The 17113-nt window shown below is 49.5% G+C and overlaps 1 protein-coding gene across 4 annotated transcripts in view; it reads right to left on the bottom strand.

The window, feature by feature from the left end:
* The window catches only part of ARHGEF9 (Cdc42 guanine nucleotide exchange factor 9), a 206685-nt gene that overhangs the window by 167396 nt on the left and 22176 nt on the right, over positions 1 to 17113 (bottom strand). For all 4 annotated transcript variants that reach the window (XM_084213198.1, XM_084213201.1, XM_084213199.1 and 1 more), the window contains exons 2-4: positions 12074 to 14793; positions 6092 to 6239; positions 3359 to 3468 (exon numbers count right to left, since the gene is read on the bottom strand). In XM_084213198.1, the coding sequence (XP_084069324.1) occupies positions 3359 to 3468; positions 6092 to 6239; positions 12074 to 14725 (2910 nt within the window). In that variant the 5' untranslated portion in view covers positions 14726 to 14793. The remainder of the gene's footprint in view (positions 1 to 3358; positions 3469 to 6091; positions 6240 to 12073; positions 14794 to 17113) is intronic.

Here is a 17113-nt window from a genome sequence, read left to right as displayed (position 1 = left end):
CTAATTAACAGTGGCTTCCTCCAGCATATAAATTTGGGCTTTAGTCCCTTGTACACAAGTACACAGGGCAGGAAGGGAAGGAGGGAAGGAGCAGAGGACAGGAATGGCTGCAGTCATCTTTAAAGGCTGGAAATTAAAACTCTCAGGTAAGAGAGAGAATTAACGCACATTGAGAGGAGGCTTCCTGTTTCAGGAAGGGCTGAAACTCTCTTCTTTCAGAAAAAGACTGGATGTGGCACTCAGTGCCATGGTTTAGCTGAGGTGGTGTTAGGGCATGGGTTGGACTCAATGATCTTAAAGGATCTTCCAACCTGGTGTCTGCGATTCCTCCTGGAGAACATCCCCAGAGCACCTGTCTGGAAAAGGCTGAGATGATTTTGACTGGGCAGCTAAGAAGAAGCAAAGAGTTCCCTCAAAGGAGCAGCAGAGGCCAGTGATTTGGGTCAGGGTGGGACTGTCACCCTGACATTCAGAGCATCAAACATCTCCCAGCACTGCTCTGGGGCTGCAGAAGGGAACTCACTGCTCCCCTTGCTCCAAGGATCAGCCACATCCCAGCTGGCAGGACCTGCCTGAGGGTAAATCAGAGGCAGGAGAGATGCTGAGGGTCCTGTCAGGGCAGCCTTTCAGGGCACTCTGTGATTTCTGCTGCAGGGCACCTTGAGGTCTCCTGCAAGTTCATCCTGACTGTGCCAAACTGCTCCCATAAAAGCAAAGGCTCTAAGGGACCTAAGTGCTAAACCAAAATGCTCTGCACATAAACTGCTTCAACACAGGGTTTTCTCCAGGCTGAAGAGTGTACTCTGGGAAAAAAATTAAAGACTGAAAACTGTTAAAAGTCTGACCTTATTTATTTTTACTTGCTTCTTAAATTAGGAGAGAAATAAAAAAAAATATTGTATGGCTCCACATGTACCACCCTCCAGTGCTTCAGTTTCTTATTCCCACCTCCAAAGTGGAACAATAACCTTATCTACTCCATAAAAAACTTCTCCAGCTTGTGCCCAGATTTCAGACACTCTTTCTTGGAAGTATAAATCCCTCCTTTCTGCACTGCTCTGCCACCTCACTGGTGTCAGCTGTCAATGACAGCACCTGACCAGAGACACCCAGGCCCACAAATCTCACCCCAAATTTGTACATCTTGCCAGAGCAGAAACTTCTTTCTGGCCAAGACATGATGTGCAGCCCTGTGGATCTTCATTGAGCTTGGGGCAGAGGTGACAGCTGAGTTTTCCAGCACTGCTGTTCTGAGCCACATTTTTGTATCCTGCTCCTGCAGCACTTACACAGTGCCTCTGATTTCTAAACCAAAAGTTTCAGAGCTGCCATGATTTAAAAACAAGCTGAACAGACCTCCCCAAACCCAATTCTCTGCCTCAGGGGGGCACATGGCATGGCCATATTGAAGCCAAACAGCACCCACAGATTTCTGGGGCCATGAGCAGCTCACTTCCCTTTCCAGCTTCACACCCCTCCCAGCTATCACCACAGGAGAAGCAGTTTCTTAGCCAACCTTTCCCAAACTTCAGCAGGGTGTTTGTTTGCTGAGGTTTCCGTTTTCCACAGCTTCTCTAAGGGTCTCTGATGCAATCTGGGCTCTGATTGCAATCTGAAACAGGCCTGGCTTTAGGATGCTCAAGGCAAAGATAATTCAGGAGCAATTTTGTGTCAAAACAGCACCTTGGCTTCCAGGAGGGCCTCCAGGACAGCTATGAAAGCTGCAAGGCTCCTCTTAAAGGATTAATAAAGTGATTACCTAAGGTGTAATAAAGTGATTAATTAAGGACCAAATCCATCCATGCACTGGTCAGTACCAGACCCTGAACAGGGACGCAGCTGATGGATAACACACCTGAGACATTCCAAGGCAGGGCTTGCACACTGCACAACAGGACATTTCACTGCTCTGCTGCTCTGCAGTCACCTGCCTTTATCCTGGCCCCAAGGACAAACAGCTTTATTGGATAGGGATCATTTCATCTTCCAGGAAAACTTTGTTCAAAGCTTTAGATGTTCAGCTTGTCTGAAACCAGAACAGCTTTCCTGAGTTGAAAGGAGCAGTTCATGTCTCGGCAGTGAGGTAGGACCCAAAGGGAAGGAAGAGAAAAAGAAGAGCTGAACTCCTTGTCTATCTCTCCTCTGCCTTTGTACCTCAGCCTACAAAGACTCAGCAAAGAAAACAGAAGTGATGCAAGATGGAATTCCAGAAAGTCAAAAGTAACCAAAATTCCAGCAGTCCATCCCTGCACGTGTTCCCTGGAAAGCAATACCCAACACAAGGAGGGTGGAAAAGTCAGCATCACTCACTGCCAACTTCCTGTGATGGAAAAGCACACACAGAGGCCAGGGAAGTCACATTTCAGGAAGGCAGTTCATCAAATATCAAAGGGGAAAGGAATACAAGAAAGGTCTGGTAAGGAAGGACGGCAGTAGGGCGGGGAAGAGCCACAGAGACACAACAGAAGGTCAGTTCCCCTCTCCACTCCAGCAGGGAAATTCCTGGCTCCCAGACCATCCTTTGTTCCTGTGCCCTAGAGGAACAACAAGAGCTAAACCTCTTCTGCCATACTCAGTAGAAAACTCTGCCTGCATCAGACTGCAGGCTGGGAAATCTGCTGGGTTTGGGACAATCTGGATCTGTTGGGTACCAGTGAAACCAGACTCATGAGCACTACAAATCCAAAACAAGACCACGAAATAACCAAAGCCTCCAGACTTCAAACACAGGGCACAGCAAAAAAAACAACCCCTCACCCAAGCAAGGAAACATATCAAATTATATCATTTTTGCCATCTTTTCTGAATTTTTCCCAGAAAAAAACATGAACATCCCCAGGCCCACAACAGCTTTTACTTCCCCCACTAGAAGCATCATTCACAAAAAAAGAACCAAGTGGATTGCGCCTATATTTGCAAAACACTTTGGGAAAGAAGCAGTGACATGAATTTGTCACCGAGATGGTGCTGGGAGCAGCACCAAACCCAAAGGACACAGGGCTAAAAAAGGAAGGAGAAAAAATAAACCCATCAAAACCAGGGAGCACATCTGAAGGTGATGGGAAACGTCACAGTTCCCTCCACCTGCAAGGAGCACTCAGCCACAGGCACAGGAGGCCCAGTGACAGCCCAACAGCCTGTGCTACACATTGAAGGGACACTGATTTGGGGAAAAGACAATGCATCTGAGCTTTTATTGCTACAAAATAACACCAAACCAAAACCATCCCCATCTGTGGCTGAAGGACCCGGGGACTGAGGAAGCTGTTAGTCAGGCATATTGTTATAAACACAAAGCCCAGTGCAGGCAAATCCCAGCCCTGAAGCAGGCAGGGGCACGTTCCACACAGCTCCTTACCCGACTGATCTGCAGCTTCTCAGCTCCAGGCTTGAAGAGGTTCCATCGACGGCCGCCGTTCCTGCAGTTCCCGCGCACCTTCAGGGTCTTTGAAGCCTGCTCGTTCTCAGCTGCCAGCAGAAAATCCACAGGAACAAAAAAATAAAAAGGAATGACAAAAGATAAATGCTGTGCTTTAGCTCAGGCTGGGGGCGGAGGCTGTTCTTTTAAATGAAAGAAACAAAATTGTTTGCAAGAGACTCATTCAACCTCTCCTTTAGAAAAAGAGAGCGCAGAGTATATTTAGGTGCTTTATTCAGTGCTCTTGGGATGCGAGAGAAATAGTGCAGCTTGGATACTACAAAAAGGCAGAGCCAGGAGCCACATCCCAACGTGGGGTCAGCCCAACTGGGTGTGGAGCCAGGATGCTCTGCCAGGAGCTCCAGGAGCAGGAGACCCTCATCAGCTGCACCAGTGTGCCCAGGGCAGCAGCTCCCAGGGTCCCAACTGCTCCAGCAGCAGCACCAGCAGCAATCCCAGCTGCACACTCACCATGGTCCGTAAGTGATGCACCTTGCACCTTTCCAGGCCTTGAAAAAGAAACAGCTCCTCCAATTTACACACAAACCAGAAATGGGTAAAGCCATAAAAGCTGGGTTTTTTAAAGGAAACTGGGCTGGTTGTCACCCCAGCATTTCAGACCAAGCCCTCGTGGATGCAGTTCTGCTCTAGCTTTGAGTGATACCACTCACACCAGACCCCAGCCTGGCCTTGCAGATGGCACTAGCAAGGCACAGAGCAGCTTGTGAAAAAGAGGCAAATGAGCTCTACTTTTTCAACCAACTGAAATTCTCTGCTCCATATCCTATCTCTCTTAATTTTGGGGTGAAGCTGCCATTATGTATGAGACCAGAATCTTCCCTCCCACATTTAGCAAGCTTAGATTTTAATCCCTTCTTCCATCAGGTTCTTCACATCCCCTGGGCTGGGGGGAAGGAAACAGAGCTGAGCACCACTGGTGCCCCCAGAGCAGCTGCTGGCACAGGTACATGTGATCCAGACAGTGCACATATGTGGTACATGCATCCTACAGGTGTTTCCAGCACCTGGAGCTCCTCATCCCAGTCATGGAGCAAGGATCTACAGAAAACAGCCACGTTCTGCAATTCTTCCCTAAAAGATGCACAGTGCTCAATTTCTATCTCCTGACGTACCTCTCACTAGGCAGAGGTTTCAGGCTGTGTCAGTCCTGAGGGGTTTGAGACCAGAATAAATGGTTCCAGGCTTTGGGGAAGAGGACACCCCCAAATCAAACAGGTGGGGGCTCTGCCCTGCCCAGGCCAGAGCGCAGCAGGGCTGGGATGCTGCTGCAGGATGCCTGGGCAGCCATCCTGATTTTCTTCCAGCATTGTTGGGAGAGAGATTGCACTGAGACCTATTTCCTCAATGCTGATGCAGGCAGCCTGCTGCTATTTTTAGCAGCCCACGTTTCACTTTGGAGACTCTTGGAGAGCCAGGCTGCAGCACGGTGCTGGTTCCAGCAGGAGGAGACGATGGATGGAGCCGCGTGCAAACAGGGAATGCTCACGCTGAGGGGCTGTGTGACCCCCTGTGCTGGGAACCACTGCACCCCAGCAGCACAGCCATCAATTAACAGCACAGGCAGCTAATTGGCCTTGTCCTCCCCAGCTCTTCTGAACCCTGATGTGCTGCCACCATCCATCAGCTGCCTGGATCCCTGGAGCGCTCCCGAGCGATGCCAGCACAGCCTGGCAGCGCTTCCCCGCTCACCCATCACTAAATCACAGGATCCTTCATGCCAGCAGTGGCCCTTCAGGAAATCATTTCCTTGCTCTCATTATCAATCTTTTTAATTAGGAGGTTCAGAAAATGATGTCATCTATTCAGCCATCAGCCAATTTACCTGCTAGCACGAGACCCTGCCAGCAAATGCATTCCAGGGTGCTCTCTCTGGTGTCACTGCGAGCAGGACAAATGCAGAGAGGTCATTCCAGTCTTTGGCTCATGAGACTCCCTCCTTCATCATGAAAAGTACCCAAGCACAAGAGAAAAAAACCCTTCACTTCTTGTGTTTCCAAACAAACATCAGATTTGAGTTGTGATCTCAGTATCCATCATCACTCACCACCTCCAAACGGTGAGTACTCAGTGAGTACTCACCACAGAGGATTCTTAGAGGACAGAAATTCATGAGAAAACCACCAAATATAAACTCAAACAGCAGCTGCTGAACAGCTTTACACCTCACGTGCATACTCCTGTTCATCCTCTTATAACCAGATTATGGGGACTGTGTTCAGAGACACAGTGTGTTGAGAGAGAGAAAACAGCCTTATTTCATAAACACACTATACACAAGATCCTATTAGCCAGCAAGAAACTCCTCAGCATGTGGCTCTCAGAGCTCCCTCACCTGGTGTCAGGGATGTAACCAGCACAGATGCAAACCACATTCCTGACTTTTCCACCCCTGCTGCCCTTGGCTGGCTCTGCAGCATGGGTGACACCAAAAAAGCAAAGCTGGCAGAGAAGAGGCACTCACCATGGCTCTAGAGCATGGGTGAGGGAAGGGGGAAAAGAGAAAGGGGAAAGGGGAAAGGGGAAAGGGGAGAGGGGAAAGGGGAAAGGGGAAAGGGGAAAGGGGAAAGGGGAAAGGGGAAAGGGGAAAGGGGAAAGGGGAAAGGGGAAAGGGGAAAGGGGAAAGGGGAAAGGGGAAAGGGGAAGAGGACTCACCACGCCTGCGGAGCAGGTGCTGCATGCGCCCGCCCAGCTGGTCCAGCCCCATGGGGGTGCTCTGCGAGAGCGGCTCCGAGCGGCAGCGCTCCACCAGCGCCTTGAAGGGCTCTGCCTGCGGGGACGGCTGTGCAGGGGAAGACGTTGGCTGCCAAGAGAAGGGGCACAGGAGGATTTTACCAACAGCACTCAAATCTCGGGCAAAGCAAGCACAGGACATGCAATAATACACAGAATCACCACGGCACAGCTTGCTGCAGTCTGCACCCGGTGATTTTCTGCCTGCTGGCCCTGGCGTGCAGGCCCCATTGCAGGGGGCTCAGACCTTGTACAGCTTTGAGCCCAACACTTCCAGTGGCACTGAGTGTCCCAGCAGCTTCTGGGAGTGACCCTGATGGAGATCCCCTTGCTGCTCTGCATTTTGGGGGTGAAGCTGCTCTCCCATTCCTGAGCCCCAGCAGGAGCAGACACAGGGAAGGAATTGGCCGGTGCTGAGGACCCTGCACCAGGCAAAGGCTGGCTGCTTCCAAGGAATGGCAAAGAGCAGCCAAACAGGTTGGCAGCTCACTGATGGCAACAGCTAACCAGACATGTCCTTGCATCCATAGCCTATATTTACTTGAACAAAACAGTTGCAATTGATTGAAGCACCCATAAAATGGTCAAATATCTCAGTTATACCTTAATTCTTGGTAACACTAATCTAAAGAATCAGCATTTACAACTAAGTGGGGGAAAATGTTGGTGTTTTCCTCACTCCAACTTTTATTATTCTATTCCAGAAGGAAAAGTTCCTGAAAATGACAACACTACCATGACATTTTGCAGAATGGAATGTTCTTTTTAAAAACATCACAATTCAAACTCCTACTTTTCATTTTATTCTCTGTGACATGTGACACCATGGAAGTCTTGTGTATAATCTTAGAGTCAAGAAATCAGAAGAAAAATCATTTGACAAAGGTCAAGGGAAGCAAACAGGAGGTGTTCCTCTCTAAGAGGTTTCTAGGCTCAATCACAGACACATCTGTCACACTTCCAGGAGCTTGCTAATAACTGGGTGCCTGGGATGGTTTGGTGGATCCATCCTAAAGACTCCAGCAGCTCATTTTCACTGATGTGCTGTTATTTTCATTTACAGATGAAGAACAAAGCAGACAGGCTGTAATTACCCCAGAAGAAAGCTGTGGATGAATTAAGGCTCCATCTCCCAGCACCAGCATCATATCCAGAGAGCCAGTACACTTCTCTTGGCTGGAAAGCAGCTGGGAGGGAGTAAAAGCCAAAAAAAACCTTCCATCCAGGCAATTTTCAACACAGAGTCCCTTTAGCGTAAGGCCAGCAAGGCCCAGAGGTGCCCCTTCCCATCCCTACTCTGATGGCCTGGTTTCACTTTTGAGGCTGGGAATGGGATAAAGGAAAGACACAGCATGTGTTTACAGAAAACATGTGGAAATCTGAATTATCCATGTGTTCCCTGGCTGGCTCTATATACATGCAAAGCCTATCAGCTTTGCAAACTCAACCTGCCTTTCCCTGATGATGTTAAAAATACACTTCCCAAAAAACCTTACCGCACTATAGACAGCACTAAATATAGGCTTTAATTCAAGATTTTGCTAGCACCTCCTGGTTATTATGAATACAAGAATCTGCACAGCTTGAAGACAAGCTTTAGAGGTTTTGTCTCCTCTAAAAATAAAATGATTGTCAGACACACCATATTAAAAGCCATAAATACCCAAAATCTTCATTCTGCAAGTAAATTGCACCTCACTGCAGACAGGAATACAGCACTCTTTTGGCAACAGCAGAATTTAGAAAGTGAAGTACTAATTTTTAATTTGGAAGGACTATAAAGTCTTTTGTTACAGCAGGCTGAGACACAACCCAGAAGCTGAATAACCAGGGGATGAAGAAAGCTCTGAAGATCAACTCTCCCAGATACTATTTCCTGGTCAGTGTCATTCAGCAGTGGGAGGAAAGGGATAAATCCACGCAGCAATCCCATTTCTGCAGCTGCTCCCAGTCACAAGGGAAAAGTCACTAAGGGCATCACCTGCAATTTCTCCACAAACGCAGATAAAAAAGGGAACTTTGCTGGATCTTCTTTTTGTGAAAAGGCACTTGGAGCTGCACTAAAGCCAAACCCCAAAGTTGTGGGAGGATCTGAGCTCTGCCCCAGCTATCAGGCAGCAGATCTGCAAACCCATCCCCTGGCATGAGCACACTCAGGCAAATCAGCAATGCTGCGCTTCCAGTCGGACCCACCGCAGCGAGAGGCTCCTGCTTTCCCACACTGAGCACCTATGGCACAGGAACCCCAACAACCTCCTAAGGCCCTGACAGCATCCATATCCACGTGGGCCACTCGGAGCAGCAGCACACCCTGCACCAGGGACAGCCTTTGTGGCACTGGGACAGTTTGGATCCGAGGCCAGGACTCGGAGGAACAATCTCAACGTCTGCTCTGGGCAAACATCTGCAGTGAGGCAGGAGTTTGAGCACACAGCCCCTTACAGAGCCCTGAAACCAAACCCAGCATCCCATCAGCCTGGCACCTCATCCTATGGGACACACAGCTTTTGCTAAGGCTGACAAGCCTGTAGAACTCTCATTTGCACACTTCTGGCAATCCTAATTCCCCCAGAGAGCAGCCTCACAAACCCAACTGGGGGTGGTGCAGAACAGCCAGAAGCAAGCTGCAGCCTGCAAACCCTTTGGAGATAAAATTCTGAACTCCAAGGAAAAGATTCGGCTTTCTGGTCCACCAGAATAACCTCTTATTTCCCAAGCATGCCAGCAGAGGGCACAGAAAGACTGCGGTGAAAGCCTCTGCTCTGTCACTGCGAGGGTGACACGAGCCCAGAGACTCCCAGATGCTCCTGGTCACGGCCCTGGGACAAGCAGGGACCTCCCCCTACGGCAGATCTCTCTGCCAGAAATAAACCTGACACTTGCTTCTGGGTCCTAAAAAACCCAAACTGATACCTGAAATATGAATTCAGATGCCTATTTTGCAACCTTTCCTCATGGCCCTCCGAAGGAGGTATCAAATCACCCACAAACCCCATCCAGGGACACACCAGCCAGTCTGGAACCCTGATGGAAGGCTGGAATTGCAAAATACAAGGTATCAAAGCTGCTTTCCATCTAAAGATCATCTCAAGCTACTGGAAATGCTCAAAGACAACTCCTGGGGCTATGCCTGACCTCCTGCAGCAGCAGTTTCCCTGTTGGGATGCTGCGGTGTTTTTAGAGGTTGGAGGAGGATAATTCACTTCAGTGGAGTCATGGAAAATGAAACTCTGTCCAAAACCTAGTGAAACCTCCATGTCATCTTTTACTCCATGTCTTAAGTCTCAGAACAAGGATGGCACTGTGACTCCAGAGCTGCAGCAGTGTGAATGGAGTAATAAATTTCCCACTGACCACTCATTTTGACCTTTACTGTTCTTCCAATTCTTCAAAACATTTTATCTCTGCTGTTTCACAAGTTTCCAGAACACATGAGAGTTTGGGATGGGGTCTGAAAGCAACTATCAGGGATGTACTTCTCTACTTTTCTGCATCTGCTTTTATGAAATGCTGCTGCAATGCTATTTCCTTTAAAGCACTAGGATCAAATCCTATCAAACTGCTTGCCCATATCATCACTCAGCTCCTGCCCAAAGACATTAGAATTTTAAAAGACAAGACCAGGAAAGCAAAAACCAAGTGCATTAATTGCAGATACAACTAAACAGATTTACTTACTGACAGAACCAATGTACAGATCATCCCCTAAATCCCACTCCAGCATCCCTTGTGCTACACCAGCCTCAGTTTCTCACATCATCTTCCCACAGGAGCCTCTGTGGGAACAGGTACTTTTATGCTTTTCTTGGGGTAATGTTTAAGTTGTTTGGGAAATGCTTTCTGCCCCACTCTGCTCACACACTGTAAAACTGCTGGGAACTTGCTCAGAGCAGCTGGCCTGGCCAAGCCACCGTGTCCTGGCAGCACCTTTTCCTGCCTGTGGTTGAGCACTTCCCTTGAAATACAAATCCTACAGTTAATCAGAGCAGCCTGGAGTGGAGGCAGCAGGGCCAGTGACTGTCCTGAGAGACAGGTGCCAGCAAAGAGATGGACTGAGCCCTAAAACAATAAGAGGCTGGAGTTTGCTGCTACTGTCACGCTCAGGCTGAAGTTACTCCTCTTCCATGTTTATTTTTGGTAAAGTGTTTCAGAGTGCCACTCCCTGATGGGAGATAGGCGAGCAAATCCCTGGGGTATCTCAGGTCATTTGTTACTGGAGCTGCTGGCAGACTCTCCAGGGCTGTTCCTGCCCAGAAGATCCCTCCTCCAGCCTCCCTTTGCTCTGGGTTTGGTGCCACCACCCGATGGCTGTGCACTGCCCAACCTGCAGCAGGAGTTCCTGGGGTGCAGGAGATGCCCAGAACCCAGGAGGGGCTGTGTGCTTTCCCTCCCCCCTGCAGCAGCCCCTGCCCAGGAGGCAGCCAGTCCTCCCTGCCAGAGGAAGCCTCAGCAGCCCAGAGGCTGTGGGCTATCGCCACGCTCCACGGGAACTCGGGGGAGGTTTCCTGTCCAGTTATCTCAAGCACCATATTTAAGTTTCCTGGTCATGTTAGTAAGCTGCAACAGCTGAGCTGGGACTTAAGGCATCTCCTGCTCACACAGCTGAGCTGGGAGAGCCCTGGGATTGTGCCCTGAGAGCTCTGGGACCAGACAGGCAGGCCCTGCCCTCCCAGCAGGGATGTGGCTGCTCTGGGAGAAGAGTGCTGTTATTTCCCTCTGCTCCACTCCATCTTTTCATGCCACTCTCATCTTGCTCCTGCCTAGAATACTTTCAGCTTGGTCCCTGTGAAGGGATATCAAACCACAGCTTTCCTAAGCTCCTCCTAAAAATGTTTCTTCCAGAAACCCCAAGAAGTGACGACCAACCACTACTCACTCTTCTGGAGTGCCTGGGATTATACAGAGAGCTTCTGTAACTCTTTGTATTACACAGAAAGAGCAGAAAAACAAAACCAGGAATAACTAACAATACTGCTGCCTGTTTTAGCTGCGAGCCAGAAGTTCAGATTTTTTCCCCCAGCATTTCTAATCTGCTGCCAATTTTCAAACACTTCCCCTCTTGGCTCAGAAGTTACTTCGACCCCTTTTCCAACAGGCAACAGTGTCACCACCTCTGGAATATCTCTTGTCTCTCCAAACCCAATAGGAAAAGAGAAAGTTTCTTTACAAATCAATCTTATTTTTCTACCTGGCACCTTGAAAAAAGAAAAAGTCCTCACTGCAGCCTCAGCTAACCAGCAGGTACCCAAAAGAACCCTAAAGCTGGGCTTCACGCTGGCTCCACAGGACTTCTGAAGTCTCATAGCAATAACCTGGACAAGACACATTTGTAACACCCAGAACCTAGTTGAAAATGCAAAGTCCATTTACATGTTCTGAGGATTTTAAGGGCTTTGAAAGACTTGCTTGTACCAGACAGGAAGGTCCTGCCATAACTGGAGCCACTAGCATTGCCCACCTCTCCTTCATCACCCACCCCATCACTCCTACAACTCTTTAAGGTAAGGAATCACAGAGGTCAAAGTGCAATTGCTGAATTCTGTTTGCCCATGGCACACTTAAAACTCTCAGTTTTTAAAACCCCTCTTCTTAGGAGCTTCTACTTCCAATGAACCTAAATGCAGAGAGGAAAAAAACTAAAGCTAGTGTCTAGGAATACATGAACTGCTACACCCTCTTCAAGAGACACTGATACACATGAAAGGTCTTAGGTGAAGCAGCTCTGGAGGTGTAAGAGCTCAGACTCAGACTGATCTAAGAGCTGAGTCTGCTGCCACTATTCACAGAACCTCCTTAGTTGCAAATCCCAAGGAGGGATGTAAAAAAATGCTTTCAAGTGCAAACCAGCTTTTTGAGATGTACAACAGCGTGGTCTTATTGCAAACCTTACAAAGCTGCCCCTACCTTTCCATTTTTGAGGCGTCCAGAAGAAACAATCCTCGAGACGTGCACCTGGAAGGGCCTGCACTCTGTGCTGCAGTCAAACTCTTCCACTCTGTCCATGACCTCCACAGAGTTTTGTTCCACAAATGAAGTGGTTCCCCGCTTTTTAATGCGGCCACCGGGCTGTTCCAAACCCTGCCTTTTCACTGTGGAACACTTTAAAAAAGTCACTACAGAAAAGTCCACATCAGCAACTGCAGAACAGCCCATGTCCGCAGCATCCAGGATATTCTCAGGAATGTCATGAGAAGGTGGCAGGTCCCTGCATGTGACCTGACTCTTCTCCAGAGTACTGACAGTGTCTTGGATCTCTTCAGTCACAGCGGCCTGGGGAAGGTGGATCAGAGCCTCAGGTGCTGCAGAGAAGTCACCATTGGCAGCTGGGGAATAGTCCAAGTCCACAGCACCCAGCTTATTCACAGGAAGATCAGGAGAAGCTAGCACATCCCTGCCCACAACCTGTGATGTCTCTGGAGTACTGCCCAGGTCCTGAATCCCCAGCTCACCTCCCAACAAGTCTTGCAAAGGCAGCTCAGGGTTTCTCAAGTCCTGATTATCCAGTTCTGTCCCTGAAATTTCCTGAGCCGCAGCTGGAGATGGATCCACGTCTTTAGCAATCGCTGGGGCACAAGCCACGTCCTCAGTATCAAGTTTAGCCAGTGATGTCTGTGGAAGGTGGGCCTGAGCCTCAGTCACTGCAGGAAAGGCACCATCAGCAGCTGGAGAGGTGCCCAGGCCTGCAGCATCCAGATTACTGACAGGAAGATCAGGAGAAGATGCCAGGTCCCTGCCCATGTCCCTCTCCAGGGTACTGCCAGTGTCTTGAAACTCCAGCTCACTTCCAGACAAGTTTTGCAAAGGCAGCTCAGGATTTCTCAAGTCCTGATTATCCAGTTCTGTCTCTGAAAGCTCCCGAGCAACTGCAGAAGATGGATCCATGTCTTTAGCAACCACCAGGGCACAAGCCACATCTCCAGAATCAAATTTAGTTGGTGATGCTTGTGGAAGGTGAGTCTGCACTTCAGTTTCTGCAGAGCAGTCCCCACTGGCAGCTGGAGAACAGCCCCGGTCCACAGTATCCAGACTATTCACATCATGACAAGAAGGCAGGTCCCTGGCCATGTCCTGGGTCTTCTCTGCAGCAGTGCCCAAGTCCTCAATCGGTTCAGCCACAGTCATCTGTGGAAGTTCAACCAGATCCTCAGAGGGGTCTTTGCTGTTCAGCTCAGTGAAAGAGGCATCTGCAAGCTCTGCCTGGTGGGACATGGATGCCTCTGGCCCAAAGGGAAAAGGTGAGGTTTCATTAAGCCTGTCATTGCCACTGTCCAGGCCAGAGGAACCAACACCTTTCAACCCATCTGCGGATTTGCAGTGCTGCAGGGGCTCCTTCCCCCCCAGACTCTCAAAGCTCAGGTTCTCCCATGTGCCTGAATCCGGGGACTGCAGGCAGGCTCCCACCGTGCAGAAGGCCTTTGCGCTCTCGTTCTCGATGACCAAGCCCTCTCTGGGGGAGGCCACATCCTGCCTGCGGCCCCGGAAACTGCGCTGAGGCCTCTTCTCATCGGGGGAGAACGCCCTCGAGGAGCCTCGCAGCCGCCGAGCCGCCTCGGCCACGCTGGTTAAGAACCTCACAACACCCCCAAAGTGAGTGGCTTTGGCAGCACCGTTTGATTTTTTTCGCTGGCTGAGATTTTCCTCACATCTCGTATCAAAGTCAAAGTAAGAAGCGGAATGATCAGTTGTATTTTCTAAGTTCTGGAAATTGGTTTCAGCCCTTTGATCTGGGAGCTTTGAATTATCTTTGCTAGCTAATGAAATTCCTTTCAGATAGCTCCAGACATCAGAGCTCCTTCCTCTCCTGCTCTCCTGTGGGAGCACAGCACACCTCTTTTGATTGTCCCCTTCTGTAATTGCAGGACTCTTAACGTGTTCAAAATTCAAAGACTCGCTCTTCCTGGCCGGTATTCTGTGGCAGTTACCATCATTATCCTCACCATGTAATCTGCCACTGATATCCCTGAGACATTTACTTTCAGTGGCATCAAGTTCAGGAATGCTGATGTTCAGCTCTATGTCCTCAAAAGAAGAGTCCAAATCCTCGATGTACCCCGCGTAGGAGTGGCGGGAGGGCCTCCGGCCATCGCCCAGCTTCCTAACCCTGTAGACAGCTCTCTGCCCACTGCCATGAAGTTCCTCCTCAGGGTCACACAGGTCCTGCACTCTGGATGCTCTCAAATCCACGTTCTTGGGTGTCCTGGAGGATCTTCCCTTTTTTGACGAGCGTACCCTGTCCATGAAGGATGGCTTTTTTAGTTCTGACGCCTCAGAGGCAACTCCCAGCAGAATCATGGACTGGGGCCTGTCTTTATTCGTAGAGAGTCCTTTCCTTCGTCTGACAAAATTCCAGATCCGGCTGCCCTTGGTTGTCTTCTTATACCTGTGTGTTTCCTCCTGCTCACCAGGGATTGCATCGCCAGAGGTGCAGTGCTCAGCACCACAGGCCTCCAAGGCATCAGTGCTCCCTCCCTCCATGTTTCCTTGGGAAATCCTGTTGGCACATCCATTGGGAATGCTCACGGAAGCAGTACGCTGGAGGCCCTCTAGAACTTCCATTGCCCTGGCTCACAGGCTGGTTCCAGGAGTCACGGATGCATGGTCTTCAGATTGCTTTCTTCACAAGACTTTAAGGGAAAAGAACAAAGGAATGCAATTAGAGCAGAAAACTTTTAGAAGATGTATTTCTTAAAGCATCACAAGTCAAACCTTATCCCAGTGGCAGTGGTGGTTTTCCCCATTGATTCCAGTGAGGCTGAAGTTTTGCTTCCAAACCATATAAATTTTAAAGCTACTTAAATCTGCTTTAAATGTCTGAACACTTAGTGACCACAAATAAACTTCCTGCACTAATAAAGTTACCACAAAGTATGCTCAGAATCCCATGAATCACATCTTCATTTTGCAAGCCACGGAGACTCAAAATGCATCAGAGTTCATGGCAGAGAGGAGAGAGGAAATTCCAGTCAGTGCCCCTGCACATGTCACTGTCATCTCCACCATCCCCATCTGCCAGGAACTGGCACCATGCTCCCAATAGCTCAGTCTCTCCAGGCAGCCATTCAAAGAAAAGTCAGGATGAGCCTTTTCCTGGAAGCAATGCAACTCTAAAATACTACAACATCAGAAAACTCATGGAATATCCAAGCCAGGTTTTTCATACAGTAGCGATGGCACCAGCATGGGAATCCCTCCTGGCACTGGTCTGCTCAATGAAAGCTGCTCGGCCGCCACTCAACACTACAAAAAACAAGTTCTCCTCAAGTGAGTTCCAGTGGACAGGATTAAAAATCCAGTTCCCCCATCCAGAGCAGCAATGGAAACCACTCTGAACCAGCTGTGGGAATACAGCTGAACTCCTACTCAGCTCCTAAAGCTTCCCTTCCACTGGAATACATCTGCCTTGTCTCGATATTACAGCTTCATGGGGCTGGATCTGCTAGTCCTGGGTTTGCTGTCTAGAAAGCAGAACTACATGCCAGGCATGCAACAGGGTTAAATTCTCTCAGTTTCCAATCCTACGCTTAGGAGGAAGAAGAAAGAAATAGTGAGCCCCCCAAGACATGGGTTTGACAATGGAGAAACTCTCCACTTTCCCCCGAGCAGCAGGAGAGCGACACTAGCACTGTGAACAGGCCCCATATCTACTAAAAACATTTAAACTTGCTATTTCTGGTAAAACTAAGGTTATTAATGCAGCAGCTACTGCCCTGGGCATCTTATGGCCCTTGCATTCAATCAAATAAGTCTGTTTCTACCTTGGCACCATGTCTGCCTCCAACAAGGGGCAACCCATGAGACCCCCAGGGATGGCAGAGGCACCACGGAAGCAGAGCACAGCCAAGAGAAACAACCAGCATCCCTCTTTTTTATGGACAACAGTCATCTGGCTTTCCATGAGCCCTGCCACAGGGCTTGTGCCAAGCTTTTTTGGCACCAGCTGTGCTTAGGGTAGCAGAAATGAGTGTTTGCTGCTGTGGTGGGCTGCCAGATGTCCACTCACTGTGCTGCCCACCCGAGGCAAGGGGGGAAATAAGAGGAAAAAGCTGATGGGCTGCTATAAAAATACAGCGAGCTCTTTTCAAGCCCTGGCAATTTGATTTATCGCTGACCAATCTGGATGACGAGAAACAAAGATAAAACTAACACAATGTCTTACCCCCACCCACAATGGCTCAACTTCCCCACCTTCTGAGGGGATCTACATCCCATCAAGGGGTGCAGAAGGATTGGGAACTGGGACAGGTATGGCTGGGACATGATAGTTGTCCTTCCTTCTCATACTGATCCCAGGCTCCGGTGGGGCCTTCACAGGCCACGGCTCCTGACAGGAGAACTGCTCCTGTGTGGGGCCTCAACTTGTTACAATTTCTGCCAGGAATCAGCTCCACAGGCTACAATTCCAACCAGGAACATCCCTCTGCTCCTGTGTGGGGCCTCCAGAGGTCCCATTCCTGCTTTGCGGAGCCATCACAGGTCCCGCTCCTGTCAGGAGAACCTGCTCCTGTGTGAGGCCTGCACAGGCCACAGCTCCTGCCAGGGATCCACCCCTGTTCAGCACCTCATCCTCACCATCTTCACCAGCCTCAGTGCTCAAAGAGCCGCTTCTCACCTTTTTACATCTTCCCTTCATTCTTCCTGGCCATTTTTGCCCTTTATTAAAGGGCAAAAAAGCGCCTCACCATGTGAGGGAGGCGCTGCTGGCTCTGCTCTGGGCTGCGGCGGAGACGCTGGTGGTACTGCCTGTGCCCAACACACCCCACAGAAACACAGCCTAAATGGGCACTGCCAAACACACCCCACACTGACACAGCCCAAATGGGCACTGCCAAACACACCCCACAGAGACACAGCCCAAATGGGCACTGACAAACACACCCCACACTGACACAGCCTAAATGGGCACTGACAAACACACCCCACAGAGACACAGCCTAAATGGGCACT

Source organism: Fringilla coelebs (assembly GCF_963513975.1).
Source record: "Fringilla coelebs genome assembly, chromosome: 11".
In the NCBI taxonomy this organism is placed as follows: domain Eukaryota; kingdom Metazoa; phylum Chordata; class Aves; order Passeriformes; family Fringillidae; genus Fringilla; species Fringilla coelebs.
The sequence above is the reverse complement of the archived record's forward strand: the minus strand, read 5'-3'. Positions and strand labels throughout refer to the sequence as shown.